We start from the raw sequence: 18,253 nt of genomic DNA, 5'->3' as shown, positions 1-18,253 counted from the left end.
GGTATGAATACTCTTCAAGTTATCATATAAGTGAAATGTGTAAACACTGTTTTTGCTGACAGTGGAACACATTTCTTTTTAGACATATCTGCTCAACTTTCTATGGACTAACATTCCCCTGTTATATTTTATTTTCCCATGCTAGGGATATGTGCATATGTATGTTAAAAACATACTGCCACACCACTGAGATTAAAAGGACAGAACTCTTTCCCTGCTTCTACTATTACCTCATTTTCATTTTCCTATAGACACCCCAAGAACTAACTCTCAGTCATATATATTCAATGAATAAATATGTATATATTTATATGTTTTTATTTTTTCAATTACTATATTTTAAATGAATACAACTTGACTCTCTTGAATATAGGGTGAAAAGATCTAGCATTTTACAAAGTAGATTCTAAGATGCTCAATGCTCCATAAAAGTTTCATTTTTTTTTTAAGATTTTATTTATTTGACAGAGAGAGACACAGCGAGAGGGGGAACACAAGCAGGGGGAGTGGGAGAGGGAGAAGCAGGCTGCCCACTGAGCAGAGAGCCTGATGCGGGGCTAGATCCCAGAATCCTGGGATCATGACCTGAGCGGAAGGCAGATGCTTAACGACTGAGCCACCTAGGAGCCCCTACATAAAAATTTTAAATGAAGGACAAATTCCACATTGGTACTATCCTGTATGATGGTATCATCAAGCAAAAAATTGTGTGGTAATTTCCACATAGTATTTTGGCAGATAAAATGCATGTATAACTTGACCTAAACAAGTACTCCCTATGGCAGGAAATAAATTAAAAGATAAACTTCAGTTTACTATTTAGTCACTCAATTAACCATATTTATGACATATGCATTATGCACAGGCAAAAACAATTTTGAAAAGGCAATTACCTTCAAGAAACATCATCTGATAGAAGAGGAGCCATGGACATTTGTATTTATAACAACAACAAAAACCTAGAATGTGAACGTTTTCATATATAGGACAAATTTTTGTGGAAGTTAGAGACAGGAAATATTCCTTTATATAAAGAGTTAACCATAGGCATTTGGGAAGAAGATGATATATTTTTGTTCTCAGTGAGATCTTAATAAACAGAGGAAGGAGAAATATTTAATAGAAATTATTTTGAAAAAAATAACGTGAACAGTAATTGGAAAGTATAAATCATTCTTGTAGGATATAGGTAGGTTATATGAAACTAGGAAAGTTCTGGGGGAAAAAAAGACTTAGATCCTAAAGCACCAGGTTTAAAACAAGGTCACACAGACCTAAAAATTGCAAACAAAGGTGGGAATAGGTCAGACTTGTGCTTAGTTAAGGATTGCGTGGCTGTCAATGTACAAGAGGCCTGTTTTGGAAAACCTGAAGGTGAGGTCAGGTAGAAGACTATACAGGTGCATGAACCAGGGAAATGAAGAGGGCCAATCTTTCAGTCTCTCAGCCAGGCAATCAATGAGTCAAGATACAAAGAATCTTTTATTGCCAGGCACCCTATTGAGTAGGCGCCATAGTGGTGGACAAAGAGGTAAAGAAGACCTATATTAAACTAATATGCATAGAAATAAACATGTACTTTATATTGCAATAAATGCTAAGGAATGTCTGAGATGACTCAGGGGATATTGACAAAAATGAGAATGTAAGAAGGAGGAGGCATTTTTAGGGGGTTTAGCTTATTTGTGTTGAATTTGAAGCACTGCCAAGGATATTGAGGTGAAAGTGTCTTCCAGGCACTGGGGAAGAGTTCATACCTAAGCTACAGATATGTAATGTCAGCTTCACAAAGACAGCAGTTGAATTTATTGGAATAAATGTGCTAACTGGAACAGAGATGACTAGGAGACACAAAAGTGGTGAAAAGAACATGGGTATTTAAACCATGGTTAAACTGGTACATACTTTATCTATAAAACCTCATTTTCCTAAGTCTACTGTATTGTACTGTTCATTTGTAACAAAACAAAAAAAAAAAACCACTGATTTTTCCATTTATGAAATTATAGGTTCAATACCCAGTAAGACTTTCCATTTAAGAAAGAGAAATAATAGTACGGATGAAAGAAAATTTAAAAAGTTGTTACATCTCCTGATTATAGAACTGCCCATACTATAAAACAAGTCATATAATACAAGAGTCTATGAACAATACATCAGCGATTGGTTGGGAGTCACATAAAACTTCTTTTCAAACACCTCAAAATAAATAAATATGCCAAGTTTTCTTAGAACAATCCTCTGGTTGCAAAATGGAATTTGTTATTTCTACAAGTTCTTTTTCATTGGACAAAGATTAATGTCCTGTAACATCCAGAGCTATGAAGACTTTGCTTAACTTTTACTTTTCTCATTGCCCTGTCTTTTTTATGAGGAAAGATAAACAACTAACTCATAAGGGAATTTTACTTTAGAATAATATTTAAAATATTTATTTATTATACATACTTTCTACAAAGCACAACTAATCCATTATTGACTTCTCATAGCTGTTCACTGTAAACCAAACCCACGGAATTTTTTAATGTATGCAGACTATTAATGTATAGCATTGTTTCCTCAAAACTGCAATGCTAAAATGAAAACTGTTGGATGCTGGATAAATAAGTACCACCCACAGATATCAAAAAATAAAATTTTCACATTGAATTCTGTCAACACTGTCAGCTCATATAGAATCTAAATTAGGTCATAAAATAATATAAGCAAAAGGAATGTTCTCTTATTCTTAATGCGAAGGTAAAGAGCACATATTAACCTTCATATAATTATATAAAAGGAAACAGAAATAAAAAAGATGAATGAAAGATGGCAGGACTTTTTCTGCAGCTTATGGATACAATCCCTGATTTCATCAATCATCCCAAACAAAGCTAAAACTTGATAGGCTTGAATGTTCAGAAAAACAAAATCTACTTCACTATTAACATTTTTCTTAAATGTGTTCCTTAGATTTGTTTTCTGGCGTTTCACTCTATTGGGAGAATGCTCTGTGCTTTTTGTAGAAATTTATTTATATATTTTGAGGAAAAACAACTGAATAAACTAAAATTGACATCAGTTTTACCACCACAAAGTAGGTGACATCAAAATTTATTTGTTACATATCTGACATTAAAGAAAACACAGATGTAAGATACACAAAAATATCAATCTAAAGTTTAGCTTACCAGTGGGGACAGAATTGGAGTGCTGAAGTTCCAATTGACTAGAATCATCAGAGAGTTCAGTCAAACAGGTTAAAGTAAATTCTGGGTTGGAAGCATGCTCATGTCTGAAGCCTTCAGGAGAAAGATAATCCAGCTCAAACTTCACAGTTGACATGGCAAAATTCTTAAAGAACTATGTAAGTCAAAGTTCACACTGTTGAAGTTTTAAAAATCATAGGAGACAGAAAAAAAAAATCACTGTATTATAATCAGTGGTAACTTCAGGCTTTCCGGTGATAATGCTCACTTGGAAATCCAAAAGAAATAAAACATGCAGAGCTGACTCTCTAAGTTTTCTGTATTCATGCCTTTTCTAGGCAATTGACTTCAACAGGATGGATGGATTTTAGAGTTGTTTTTCTTGACGATATCTTGCTGCCTTAAAATGACAGCAGTACTAAACCCATCTCAGAGAGGCTGCAGTGAAAAGTAAAATGGGCTAAGTGAAGACATAGGCACGCCTGCAGAGATGCTTTTAGTAACTTGGTATTGGAAGTTCTCATTCACATTTCTGTATACAAAAGATCAGCTGGGTGGGGCTAAGGACTGTAAGAGAATGAAACTTTTTTCCACTGGGCAGCTCATCAAGGAATGTTTTAATTTGGAAGGAAATTAATCCTAAATGATATTTCCAGGGTCAGGGTTGTGAGACTATAGTCCTGATGCTTATTGAAAGATGACTATGATTGTGGAGATTAAAAGGTGAATTAAACTATAAATCTTCTGCACAACAAAGAAACAATCAACAAAATGAAAAGACAGGCAACCTACAGAATGGAATAAAATATTTGCACATCATTTATCTAATATCTAAATACCCAAAAAAAATATGAGACTCCTACAATTCGGTAGTAGTAGTAGTAGTAGTAATAATAGTAATTCAATTTCTAAAAATGAGCGAACAACTTTTTTGTCTTCCAAAGAAAACATACAAATGGCCAATAGGTACATGAAAAGGAACTCAACATCACTAATTATCGGGGAAATGCAAATCAAAGCCAAAATGAAGTATCACCTCATACCTATTAGAAAAGCTATCATCAAAAAGACAAGAAATAACAAGTGTTGGCAAAGATGTGGAGAAAAGGGGGCCCTTATGCAACAGTGATGGGAGTGTAAATTAGTACAGCCACTATGGAAAACATTATGGAGATTCTTCAAAGAATTAAAAAAAAAAAAAAAAAAACAACTACCATATGATCCAGCATTCTCACTTCTGGGTATACATACAAATGAAATAAAATCACTGTCTCAAAGAGATATCTGCACCCTTTGTTCACTGCAGTACTCAAGGCATGGACTATTTAAGTGTCTGCTGACAGATGAATGATAAAGAATGATAAAGAAAAATACAGTGGGATATTTTCAGCCATAAAAAAAAGAAATCCTACTATTTGTGACAAAATGGAGTGAACTTGAAGCAGCTATGCTAAATGAGATAAAAAATGAGATAAAATGAGATTGTCAAAGGAAAGACAAATGCTGCATGATCTCACTTATATGTGGAATCTAGAAAAGCCATACTTGGGGAAACAGAGTTAGACTGGTGTTTGCTAGGAGCTGGGGGGTGGGAGTAATGGGAGATGTTGGTCAAAGGGTATAAACTTCCAGTTATAAGGTGGGTAAGATCTAGGAGCATATGTAATGTATGACATGGTGACTATAAATAACAATACTGTATTACATACTTGACAGTTGCTAGGAGAATAGATTTTCAATGTTCTCACCACCAAAACAACAACAACAACAACAACAACAACAGCAAACAAACTGTGAGGTGAAATACATATTAATGGACCTTGTTGTGGTAATCATTATGAAATATCTGCATATATCAAATGATCACATTATATACCTTCAATTTACACAATGTTATATGCAATTATATCTCAATGAAGTTTAGGGGAAAGGTGTATTTAAGAAATGGTGGTCAAATAAAATACACAGCTTGAGAAACACAAAAGATTGATTTCATAATAGTAGGTCATCAGTGGAGGAGCAAATGCTAAAAAGACAGGGATTGAGGAGGCTGACACTGTTGTACTATTTAAGAGGTAAAACATCTGATCTCTCTGAGTAGCTGGGCAAAAGATTATGTTGGTCACCTTAGAAAATTTAATTTAAGGGGCGCCTGGGTGGCTGAGTCTGTTAAGCATCCGACTTTTGATTTCGGCTCACGTCATGATCTCTGGGTGGTGAGATTGAGCCCTGCTTTGGACTTCACACTGGGCATGGAGCCTGCTTAAGATTCTCTCTGTCTCTGTCCCCCTCTGCCCCTCGCCCCCACCAAGCGCACGCGCACACACACACACACACACACACACATTCTCTCTCTCTCTCTCGCTCACTCTCTCTTAAAAAAGAAAAGGAAATTTAATTTAAGATCTTGCTCTTACTCATCTTCTGTACTTGAGTGCATCATGATGATCATGAGGAGGTACCCATTGACATATTGTCAAAATATAATTTAGCAAAAGCCATTATTCAATTTAGGGAGTCAAACTAGATTAAGTTCAGATTAGTTCTTTGATGGCCTTTTTAAATCCATTATTTATTCACTACTTTATTTCTTTGCTCAAGTGAGTATTTATTGACTCTGTATTAGGTATTAACTTAGACACAAGAATGTTAAGACAGGTTCAATGGAAAAGATGTGGGCCAGATCTGCTCTCAGTGGGAAAGAGAGCTGTAATTGACTGGGATTTTAGTTACAACTATAGTATGAGTTATGGCAATAGATGTGCTACACATGAAGAATGGCATGTTTGAAGTAATTTTACTTTCTTTATCCAGCACTCTTTGAGAGAGTAAAATATATTTAAGAGGTTTGTAAATTCATTGTTGTTACAATATAAAAAGTATTCTGGACAAAAAGTGGCATGTCTTACTTATCATTAGTTATTATAACTGAACAAACAAGGAAAGAAAATTGTCTCTCTGCTCTGCATGCCTTTATAAACTAGTGCTCATGGCTCAGGAATGACTGTCATTCCAACATCATGGACAACAAACAAAATGCTATTTAAGCCTAGTCTACTACCATTCTGGAACAGGCCTGAAAAATCTGACTAACATGGCAAACATGGCCAAGTTTCACTGGTAATTATGTGACATTTTACTTACATAAGAAGGTAAAAGCAGAATCAAAATTATAAATAATAATTCTGCAAAATTCTATCATTGCTTAAAATAAGTATTAAAGTATCAGTACATATTTGGAATACCTGACAAAGTGCTTTCATAGTAATATAGATTCTTTCATAGTAATATAGATCCATAGTAATATAGATTCTTGTCTCGCTACCACCTATGGATTCTTAACGTCTGTGTTAAAGCTTCTAGAAAAGATACACATTGGTCAGTAGTGAGAAAATGAGTGAGGAAAAGACAGTTGGTAGGAAAAAGAAAAGCAAATACAAGGAAATGAATAAAGGGTAAAAAAGTGTATGTACAATTTAAAGAAAAAAAGTAGGATCTAGAATCATGAAAGATGGGCTTTACAATTCTCAACTGAAATATCTGTCATGGTGTTTGGTAGGGGGTACCTTCTGAGAGTCTAAAATGGTTTAATTTGAGTTGCTCATGGGTGTTTTAACTACTAGATAATTTCTACCCTCTTTACCTCCCATAAATTTGACCAAATCCTCAAGCGTTCCCTCTTTCAAGCAATGATTTAAAGGGTATGGTTACATGGAAATGTGATTTGGCCTGAGAGTTGCAGTTAAATCACCAGATAAATGATTTTCAGTAAGACCATGAGGGAATGATATCTGATGTCACAGGAGAGTCTCACTGTCTCTAGCGGTGGGCCTTAGTTTTTGAGCATGAGAACATCTTGGAACTAAAAGAGAATACTTACATATATACAGTTATCCAACCCTCTGTATTCATACTATTGTATTCTGAGTATCAATATCTGATATAATCATATAAAACTACTTGAAATTCACTAGCATTTAAATACGTTATTAATTACATCTATATACCTTTTTAAATTTGTTTATGTATGTGTGAAAAATGTTACTGATTTGCTCTAAGATAATTGTAAATATGTGGGTAGATTTATAAATCCCATACCATCATTTGATATGGCTCATATACCCATAAACTAGAAATTACTATTCTCCAATATATAAAAAATAAGATTTTACTGCTTTGTGTAATAGAGATAAGCAAACTCTGTCAACAAACTCACTTCATTGTTCTTTTCCACTAGTAACCTAGATACAAACATCTCCTGATGCCTCCAGAAATGTTGGTAATAAAGACCTTTTAGTTAATGTGGATACTCAAGAATCAGACAGCTCAGCAGTTCTCTATTCCTGAGCCTTTGGTCAAAACATTTTAACTTCCACCAGCCTGTGCAGACTTCAAGTATTTTTTTCTTTTTTTCTTTTAAGTCAATAAGTACTTTATTCCCTCTCCCTGGTTTTATTGAGATATTATGTGCATATAGCATTGTATGAGATAGAAGTACTACCTTAATTTTATTGTAGACTTCAAGTTTTTAATGAAGTGTTTTCTATGACACCTTAGCTAACACTTTTATCTAGAACAGTTTTCTATAAGTCTTAGAAAATATCCATGTAAACCTTTAACTCATATCATCTTCCTAATACCCAGAACATGTCCTCCTTTTTTTTTTTTTTTCATCCTTTGAGAGTACAAACAGGAGATGGCAGGAAATGCCACACAGAAAACTTACTCTTTTTGATTGGTCCAGCTGCAGATATTTTTTTCTCGATCTGGATCAGTTTATCTCTGTTACTATAGTAACCACTCCACTTGCTAGCAGCTGTAGTAAATTCAGGTCTCTAGTCCTTCATTCATTTCAAAACGTAGGCTATATTTACAAACCTTTCTTATTCTCAGCTATGCTTGATTTTGGTATAATCTGTCTTGGGTTCTCTTAGCAGGCCAAACTAGATTTTATTTTGAAAATGTTTAAATTTATTGTGGATAATTGTAATTTTAATTGCATCATAAAAATACATTCTTAAAAAAGTGTAAGCTTGCTTTTTACAGTTTTCCATATATTTACAAGTTCCTAAAGGAACAACTGTTAGGAATGTCAGAAAATATATTTTTGTTGGAAAAGATTTCAGAACGACTCTTTGAGGCCACAAGTTTATCCACTATGCCTTCCACTGAGTTAACCATTGAACTAACTGAAAAAATTACCATAGAATACTACTGAACAAACTGAAGAAATTTTAAAAATCTACCAATAGCAAAAGAGTAAACTATAAGACAATTTGAAGAAATTCTGGGATATATGGTGGAGGTAACGGCTGAACTGATTGAGTAATGGGCAATTTCATGAAGGCAAAGAGGAAGTTGCCTAGCTGTAATTCAGGTCATGAGTACAAGGCTAGACAAGACCCTGCCCCACCCCCCGCCTGCCCCATGTAGGAGCACCAGAGACTGAAGCAAATACGAGATATGTTGAGTTGTTATACGCATTATTTGATTCCAACTGGGCACTAAGGAAGCAAGACATCAGATCACAATCATTTCCTTAATTGGCTATCAGGACCCGACAGAGAAGGGGGCATTCTCCAGCTAACTGCAGAGTGCCCCAGGAAAGTGAGAGTCAAGCCAGTCTTCCTAGTAATGAAATTTTAGTACACACTCAGCCTTCCCAAAATTTCCTTCCTTAATTCCCATTAACAGTTGCACCAAGTTCCATTCAACAGTGGTGAAAGCAGAAGTCAAGTCAGTGATTAATAAGTCACAGGAGTTTGTCTATTTTAACAAAATCCCAATTATAGAGTGTCCAGGCTCAGCGACTGGCACAAATCATGCATTGAACATAATGTAGGTCACTGCCTGTCAACCCAGGAGTCACTCCGCTTCGCTTGAACTGTGGAGTTATAATCATTTGAGAGAAAGAAAAGATATTTGAAGAGAAACAATTTTTAGAACGGAACTGAGCACTCAAATCCAATGAACTTCACCATATCATACTAAGTACAATAAAACAGAAGAAAATAATTTTACCCCCTACTTCCAGTGAGATTTGAGAAAATATTCTATGTATACAATAAAAAAAAAACAAGCTGCTAGGAAAAGGGAGCAGAGTACGAGAAAAAGTTGTTGAAAAGTCAACTTAGCAGAAGTACTGGATAACAGGTAAATCACTGGTAAAAAGCACATTAATTGATTAAAAATCAACATGAAGAATTATTTTGAGTATAGAGCAAAAATATAAAAGTTGGAAATTATAATAGAGGATAGAAAATGCAATATGTATAAACAGAAACTCAAAGAAAAATGGAATTTATGATAAAAATGCAAGAAAATAAAAACAAATAGGCTTCTGTATGGAAGAAAGCAAATCCAAAGGATCACATTAATGCCAGGCAAATGTACCAATATTGAAAAAAGGTACATACCTTGACACCAAACATATCTTGATGTGATCCGAATTCCAAAGATAATCTCTAACAAATTTCAAGATAAACTTGGCAGTAAAGAAAAGAATGTGGTGCAAATTTGAAAGGAGGACGTCTTAGCTTCAATATCAAATGACAGAATATAAAGTAAAGTTTACAGGGATATTATTAAAAATGATCATGTCTCCATAATTCAAAACCACAGCAATAAGAAATCATTATAAAACAAGAAAGACTCAAATTATGTAACTCGAGTATTATATCTGAAAACATTATTTGAGGAAATACTCTAGCCAAAGGGTGGAAAAACAAAAGAATCAGAATAAGGAATTCAAAACAAGAAAAAATATATCAAATGGTTAGCAAAAATAATCTAGTTAGAAATGCATTTATGACTAAATAATTGTTGAAAATTTTGTTCTGAAACAAGTCAAATAATTATAAGAGAATTTTATGATTTAAAAATCCAGATTGTTTCAGCAGAATTTAAAATGAAGGAAGAAAAATAAATAAAATTAAGGAAGAAAATATAAGGCAAATTAACTAAAAGGAAACAACACAAATGATAATAAACAGATAAAAATGGCAACAAATTAGTAAAATATCAATTAAAATGGGCTAATGACTCAGAATTTCTTTATTTCTATTTTTCCCCTTTTTCCACCCACCCTAAGACACTCCAAATCACATTATGGATACCAGCTGGAAATGTTATGAGAAATTGTTTCATGGTTTTTTTAAGATTTTATTTATTCATTTATTTGAGAGAGCGTGTGCACATGAGTGGGGGTAGGGGCAGAGGGAGAAACAGACTCCCTGCTGAGTGGGGGGCCCGACTTGGGGCTCGATCCCAGGACTTGGGGCTGGATTCCAGGATCAGGACCTAAGCCAAAGGCAGACACTAAACCAACCGAACCACCCAGGCGCCCCAATTGTTTCATATTTTTTAAAAAAGGGTCGGGGCGCCTGGGTGGCTCAGTCGTTAAGCGTCTGCCTTCGGCTCAGGTCATGATCCAGGGTCCTGGGAACAAGCCCCGCATCGGGCTTCCTGCTCCACGGGAAGCTTGCTTCTCCCTCTCCCACTCCCCCTGCTTGTGTTCCTGCTCTCACTGTCTCTCTCTCTGTCAAATAAATAAATTAAAAAAAAAAAAAATTAAAAAAGGGTAAAATTCCCCCAAAGTGTTATAACAGTTAAGGACATATATAAGAGGATGCTTAAAATGGTATGACTTTTAGATCAGTTTTGATCAAGGGATGATGTAATGCTAGCAATTACCTACCTGGAAACTTTCTAGTAATTGTTTTCCTATTTCTCTCCTTTCCACGCTGACTAGTAAATCTAGTACAATGTTGATTGAAATGGTAATAGTGAATATTCTTATTTCATTCCTAATCTCAATAGAAATTTTTCATTATTTCACTAACTATGCAGTTTGTTTTATGTTTTTTGTAGATACCCTTTTTATTAGATTAAGGACATTCCTTTTTAGTCATAATTTGATAAGGATTTATCTTTTTTGTTTTTTTTAGATTATTTTTATTTGTTTGAGAGAGAAAGAGTGAGAGTGAGCACAAGCAGGGGGAGGGGCAGAGGAAGAGAGAGAAGCAGACTCCCCTGCTGAGCAGGGAGGCTAACACGGGGCTCCATCCCAAGACCCCAGGATCACGACCTGAGCCGAAGGCAGACTAACTGAGCCACCCAGGCACCCCGGATTTATTGTTTTTATAAATAATAAATGTGAGTTGACTTTTACCAAATGCTTTTTCAATTTCTATTGAGCTGATTAATACCTTTTCTCCCTTTAAATGTTGTAAACTGACTGTCAAACTTAAAATTTTTATTCCTTTATTAACTTCAGCTTGGCCTTGATATAATGATTCTTCTTATGTACTACTGGATTCAGATGGTAATACTGCATCTATGTTTATAGATAAATCAGCACATAATTTTCTTTCTTATAGTCCTGCTAAGATGTGTTGAAAATGGGGGGTGCCTGGGTAGTTCAGTCAGTTAAGCATCTGACTCTTGATTTCAGCTTGGGTCATGATCTCAGAGTTGTGGGATCGAGCCCATGTCTGGCTCCATGCTCAGCAGGGAGTCTGCTTGGGATTCTCACCCTTCTCCCGCTGCCCCTTCCTCCCCCCCCCACCCCGCTTGCTCTCTCTCAAATAAATAAATCTTTAAATATTAAAAAAAAGATGTATTGAAAATGATACTGTCTTTATATAAAATAGAAACTATTATGTTTCTTATTCACTGGAAGTATTTTTTTTTAAGATTGGTAATATTTCTTTCTTAAATTTTTGATATAGTTAGCTGGGAAACCACCTGGTTTTAGACATTTTCTCTAAAAATTCTGAATTCCTGATTTACTCTCTTTAATAGATAAAGAGCTCGGTCTTCGTTTTTTTGTTTCTCCTCCCCTCCCTCCAGTCGGTTGTGGAATGTTGTCTTTTTCTAGGTATTTCCCCTTTCTATCTACTACTGAAAAATTCTTTTGTTTAATATTATTCATAACATCCTCAGGGAGGCTGGGTGGCTCAATTGGTTGACCATTCAACTCTTGGTTTCAGCTCAGGTCAAGATCTCAGAGTGGTGAGTTTGAGCTGAGCCCTGTGTCAGGTTCCGCACTCAGTGGGGAGTCTGCTTGAGATTTTCTCTCCTTCTACCCCTCGCCTCCTTGCCCGCCCCCAACGCTGCTCACATGTCCTCTCTCTCTGTCGCATAAATAAATCTTTTTTAAAAATCCTCTAAATATATTTTCAATGTCTGTAGGATCTGAAGTTATGTTCACTTTTCATTCCTGTTGCAGGTAGTTTGTTTTTTGTTTGTTATTTGGCTTCTTTCCTTTGATTTGATCCCTTCTGTTCAGGGCATTATCAATTCTATTAATCTCTTCAAATTGCCAATAGTAAACTCTGTTGATTTTTTCTTTTATTCATCTGTTTTATACCTGTTTCTACTTTTGTATTTAAAATTTCTTCTTGCTACTTTCTTTGGGATTGATTTGCTGTTGTTTTCTAGGTTCCAAAGAGGCATACATAGGTCACTGATTTTCAATCTTCTTTTCTAAAGTATAAATTTAAAGTTATTTATTTTCCTCTAAATATGGCTTTAATTATATCTGACATGTTTTGATATACAGTTTGCTATTATAAGTAATCTTATTATTTTTATTCAGTTGAAATTGGCCTCTAATTGGTGTTGTGATTTCTTATTTGAATTATAGAGTACTCAGTACCTTAATTCACAAATTTGGGGAATCTTCCTCCCACTCCCCCTCTGAATTCCTCCCTCCCTGACTTTCTCTCTTCCTTCCCTCCTTCCTCCTTCCCTTCCTTCCTTCTTTCTCTTTATAGTTTATTTTTATTGATAAAGTTTAGTTCTATCATGGTCAGGGACCTTACTTGGTATGATGTCCATCTTTACATTTTTGTCAAAACTCATTTATGGCCCAGCATAAGATCTTGGGTGCAGTGTTCTTTATAGGTCAACAAAGCCATTTGTTAATCATATTGTTTAAACCTTCTATATATGTGGTGTTTTTTATCTTCATGTTTCACAAATGAATATGTTCTGTGAAAATCTTATTATGTGAATTTATCTGTTCAATTGTTGTTACATGTGCTTTATGTAATTTAAGGTTATGTTATTGGGGTGTATGCAAAGTTATAACACTTCAGAGTGGATTTAATCTTTTAAAAAATTAAAATACTCCTTATATCTACCAATATTTATTGACTTACAGTCTATTTTATCTGATAGTAGTTTAGACATACCAGGCTGGTTTTTGTTAATATTTGTGTGGTATAACATTTTCCTATCCCTTTACTCTCAAGGTTTATGCATTATTATATTACAGTTTTGACTCTTAAGGAGACCATAATGAGATTTTTAAGAAATCTCATTGACAGTCATTGTGCTTAATGCATTTATATCAAATGTAGTTATAAATATATTTGAGTTTCAATCTACCATTGTTTTCAATTTGTCTCACCTTTTAGACAGATCAACTGTTTTGTTTTGCTTTGTTTTTGTGATTCCTATTTTCCTATAATGCTATATGCATACTTTAATTTTTGCTCAGTGATTACCATGATGTAGCATACTTATTTGAGTTTAGTAAATTGACACTTCGGCCACATCTTAAAAAATGCACAGACTTTAGAACTTCTTAACTCCTTTTATCTGTTTCCTATCTTTTGGGGCTATAACTAATTCTATACATGTTTAGTCCCTATAAGAATATATTATCATGGCTTCTTTGAGATTTAGTCAAATATTTACCCTTTGCTCTTCATTTCTTTTTGCAATTTCATAGTTTTCCAGGACTTCTCTCAGATTCTACTATCTAAAGAACTCCCTCTAATATTTTCTTTATTATGGGTTTTTGTAGGCCACAACACTTATTCACAAAAATGGTTGCCAGGGGCAGCAGCCGATGATATTTCTCCAACCACCACTCATGATTGTTACAGGAGGGAGGGTGTTGCCCCAGCTACTTACTCTGAGGGAAATTTGTTTTATCAGGAAGCACTCTCCTATAGAAAAGAGAATCGGGTTTCAGTTTTACCGATGTATGGAAGTGAGGAAACTGTTTATTTAATACATGTGATCCCATACTACTAGATGAGACCATGGCAGCAGATGGAAACATAGTGTGAAGGTTTACACACTTCTGGGCTCATTTAAATACAAATATTAATACTAATTATTAATTATTCACTGTTAACAAATGAAAATCCTGGACAAATACTAAACTGAGAAGCCAAGATACCAAGCATAAATCAGAATGGTCCCTGGAACCCACTATTGAAGGTGTTTGATTAAAGGGTGAATCCTTGCATTCTTTCCCACAATATTTATTTCTGCAATAACTAATGGATTTTGAAAAAAAAAGTCATATACATCTTTGGACCCTCAGGACAGACTCAAAATTGACTTGGAGTTCTGTATTTCTGTGCGACCCACATTATGCCATTAATCTTTCAATTTCATCAAAAGTAGTATTAACCTGCAGGAATTTACAAATTTAAAACTTACAAAGTATACTGTACTTCAAGTAAATTTCATTAACAAAAATAATTTGATTTATTCATGAAAGTGATCAAACTATTTCATCTATTCATTTGCTCATTTTATTAAAAAACAAAACTATCGTGTTCGGTCCTGTGCTAAACTACTTGGAGATTTAGAGGAAAGATATAGAATGAATGTCAATATAGGTAATTGGTCTTATTCTGCATAATCTTGTCTCAGGAAAATCTTGTATTCTGTTTTCATGAGTTTTCATGAAAATCCATGCTTATTGTTCATCAAAAATATTCATTGTTTCTAAAAGTTCTTTAGGGCACATTTTCAATTCAAATGCTTTCATACATGCAGGTGACAACATATTTAGTGAAAAAATGGGCAGGATTCTGGGGCCAATACCTAAAACGTTTTGGAAGTGAAGTCAAACATCACACTTTCTCCAAAATAGCTATTAGTATTTGGTGCTTGGGGGCACCTTGTGGATTTGGAAAGCATTCGCCTAGCCACTGTTCTTCCACCAGTCTCTGTTATCTTGAATTTGAAGAGTGACAGAGGAGCTACCTACCTGTGTGTTAAAAGTCACTGAAATGCCAATTAAGTTTAAATATTTATGTTTTCGGAGCTTTGGAAGCAGATTTCAGGTTAATCTCTTCTTTTCTGGCCTTGAAAAAGTGATTACCACCTGTTTATTTTTCTAAATACGTCACGTTTTCAGTGAACCTGGTTGATCTTCGATTTCCTTTCCACCTCTTCAATTCATCTAGATCACCTGAAGTGTCTATGGTTGCTAAATCTTATTAATTTAATAAGATACCTGCATAAGATTGCCTAACACAGAGCCTGGTGTAGGGACTGATTGAGGTTTACAACATCTGAGTTTCTCATAACGTATTCCTTAAACATAGCTGCCACAATTCTGGCTTACTTGTTTTTGAATACTATGTGGCTGCATGTATAATATCTGAAATTTTGTTCTGGCTTCCAATGAGGTCTTCTTTCAATCTTAACTCACAGGAAAAAAAAAAGGACTTTAATTTTAGAACAGTGTAAGATTTACAGAAAACTTGAGAAGATATTTCAGAGAGTTACTATATACCCTGCAATGGGTTCTCTTATTAAATTATATTAGTATGGCACATTTGTTACAATGAACAAATCAATATTGATACATTATTACTAAAGGAAGTCCACAAATTTAGATGTTTCTTACTATTTAGTGACATTAAAAATTGTGAGCATTATGTAAAATGTAAGATATCTTTATTGAAATTTATCTGACATTCTTCTCACACTTAGACTGGGGTTATTAGTTTTGGGAGAGCAAAATCACAGAAGTAAAGTGATTTTGAATAGGGAAAGAATGGGACTTTAGGCAGGGAAAGAATATGGTTCCAACTAGGCTCAGGATATTTCGGGTATGCAGACACTGAGACAGAATGAAAAGAAAGATAAGGAAGGAAAACCAGACCACTCTATCCCAACTGCTAGGGTTAAAATGCTTTTTCTGATAATTACATTGTGACCACAAAAAGTAAAAAATGACCACAGAAAATGACCAGGCCTCAAAAGAGAAGTCAACCATTAAAAGATGTTATCATAAATCCTTACTCGACAAAAGATAACATGGGAATTGTAAGGCCACAGGTTTCCTGGTCAGTTCTAAATAAAAGCCCTCATTAGCAATCCATTTGGGACCCCTCTAATTCTAGAGCTTTTTTTTTTTTTTTTCCTGTTCTTACCTTCAGTAAACTATCACTTCACCCTTTGTGTGCATGAGATTCATTCTTTGACTCTATGAGAAGAACCCTGTAACAATTTCATCCCACCAGACAAAAGGTATACACCATCTATGAAATCTGTCACTGTTGATGTTGACCTTAATCACCTGGCTGAGGTAATGTTCATCAGGTTTCTTCACTGTAAAGTTACTAATTTTTTTTTCTCTCTCAATACTGTAGTCTTTGGAAGGAAGTCACAATGTATAGCCCATGCTTAGGTAGTGGGAGTTATGCTTTCCCTCCTTGAGAACAGAGTATATGAATTATGTGTCTGGAATTCTTTTGCACAAGAGAGTTGTTCCTCCCCCATTTATTAATTTTTTCAATCAGTTATATATATCAATATGGATTCACCCAGATACTTATTTTATGCTTTGAGTTATAATCCAGTACTACTTTTTCTTATTTTCTTACTGAAATTGTTCTGACTTTGACCACTGGGAGCTCCTTCAGTTGGTTCCTGTGATCTTCTTACAACCCCCTATCAGAGTGTGTTTTGAGTACTTACTTTCTAACACTATTAGATACTTGAGAGTAATCTTATATATTTTCTGCCCCACTCTTAGATCAACTGTTCCTCTGTGGAGACCTGGTTTTCTTTGCTGGAGAACGGCATTTGAAACCAAAGTATGGCACTCAGGATATTATTACTACTTTAGTGTCATTTACTTTAGGCCATCTCAGCTGACAGAGCAAAGAAATGTATGTGTTGATAATAATTGGTGTATACACATATATTTATAAATATTTTATATGTAACTATATCAATCTACACTAAGCTCAACATGAGTTCATGCTGATGCCTCCCAGTTCTAATCCATTTCGACATGTATTATTTTAGCCTCCTCACTTGCTTATCTAAAACCTCCCACTCCAATAGCGTATCTGAGTCTGCTTCTGATATTCACTTTGTTTCTTCATACTACTACTTTTCTCTTGACTTTTAGCATGTCTTTTAATTTTTGTTGAGATCCAGACTAAATTGGTAATAGAAGTTGGTCTGTATTTAATGTTTGCTGTACCTGTTGGTGCCAGAGGCCTTGAATTATTCTGCTGTCCTGTTTTTTTATCTCCCCAATTGTCTTTGGATTTCCTAAGTACTCCTGAATAAATGGAGTCCACATACTGCAGCTCTTTTAGTTATAATCCTGTCTTCTATGACTAGAGCCCTGTGGTGGGGGTGGTAAGATGTAGCAGGTGAGGGATCATTCTATAAGCCTATGATTAAATTTCAGTCTTCCAGTGGGGCTGTATGTCTCACTCAATTTTAGAAAAGGAACATATCCCCTCAAAAGAAAAAGGAAACCAAATGTTTCCAGAACAAGGAAACATGTCATTATTTTACAGATGTACTTCTTTAAAAAAAAAAAAAAAATTAGCCAAAACTAAATCCTAATTATTGAGAAAATGATTTATTTAACCTCAGTTTTCTCATAGCTGTTGTTTATTGGACTTATCCAAAGTGTTAATATATTTTCCATGGCCACACCTCAGATTTACAGAAGCAGGAATCCTTGAACTGGAGTTGGAGGAGCTGCGATGTTTCAACAGCCATTTATCAATTTCAGTATGAATCACATTTTGGTATCAATGCATTAGATTCTACCCAAGGGCCCTTCAGTTATTCAAGATGCTATGACACAAGATTCTAAATATTTTATACTGGTTATCTCCAAAACCTCACTTCAAGTTTTAAAGCAATTTAGAGATCATATAATCCAAACTTTTTATTTTATTCTATAAAGTAAGTCCAATGAAATTTGTTGACTTGCTTAAACTTCCAGAGTGAGTTATGAAAAAGAAAACTAAGGCAAACTCCAGCTTGAATCCTGAGGC

At 34.7% G+C, this 18,253-nt stretch overlaps 1 protein-coding gene across 1 annotated transcript in view; it reads right to left on the bottom strand.

Annotated features, from left to right (window-relative positions):
* Window positions 1–3,324, bottom strand: part of ANO3 (anoctamin 3) — a 401,618-nt gene extending 398,294 nt beyond the window's left edge. The window contains exon 1 of the mRNA XM_035012465.1: window positions 3,171–3,324. Within this exon, the coding sequence (XP_034868356.1) occupies window positions 3,171–3,324 (154 nt within the window). The remainder of the gene's footprint in view (window positions 1–3,170) is intronic.
* Between the last annotated feature and the right edge of the window lie 14,929 nt (window positions 3,325–18,253).

The sequence above is a fragment of the Mirounga leonina genome, unplaced genomic scaffold (genome assembly GCF_011800145.1).
Source record: "Mirounga leonina isolate KUSES-001 unplaced genomic scaffold, KU_Mleo_1.0 Mir_166, whole genome shotgun sequence".
NCBI lineage: Eukaryota > Metazoa > Chordata > Mammalia > Carnivora > Phocidae > Mirounga > Mirounga leonina.
This window is presented reverse-complemented; position numbering and strand designations above follow the sequence as displayed.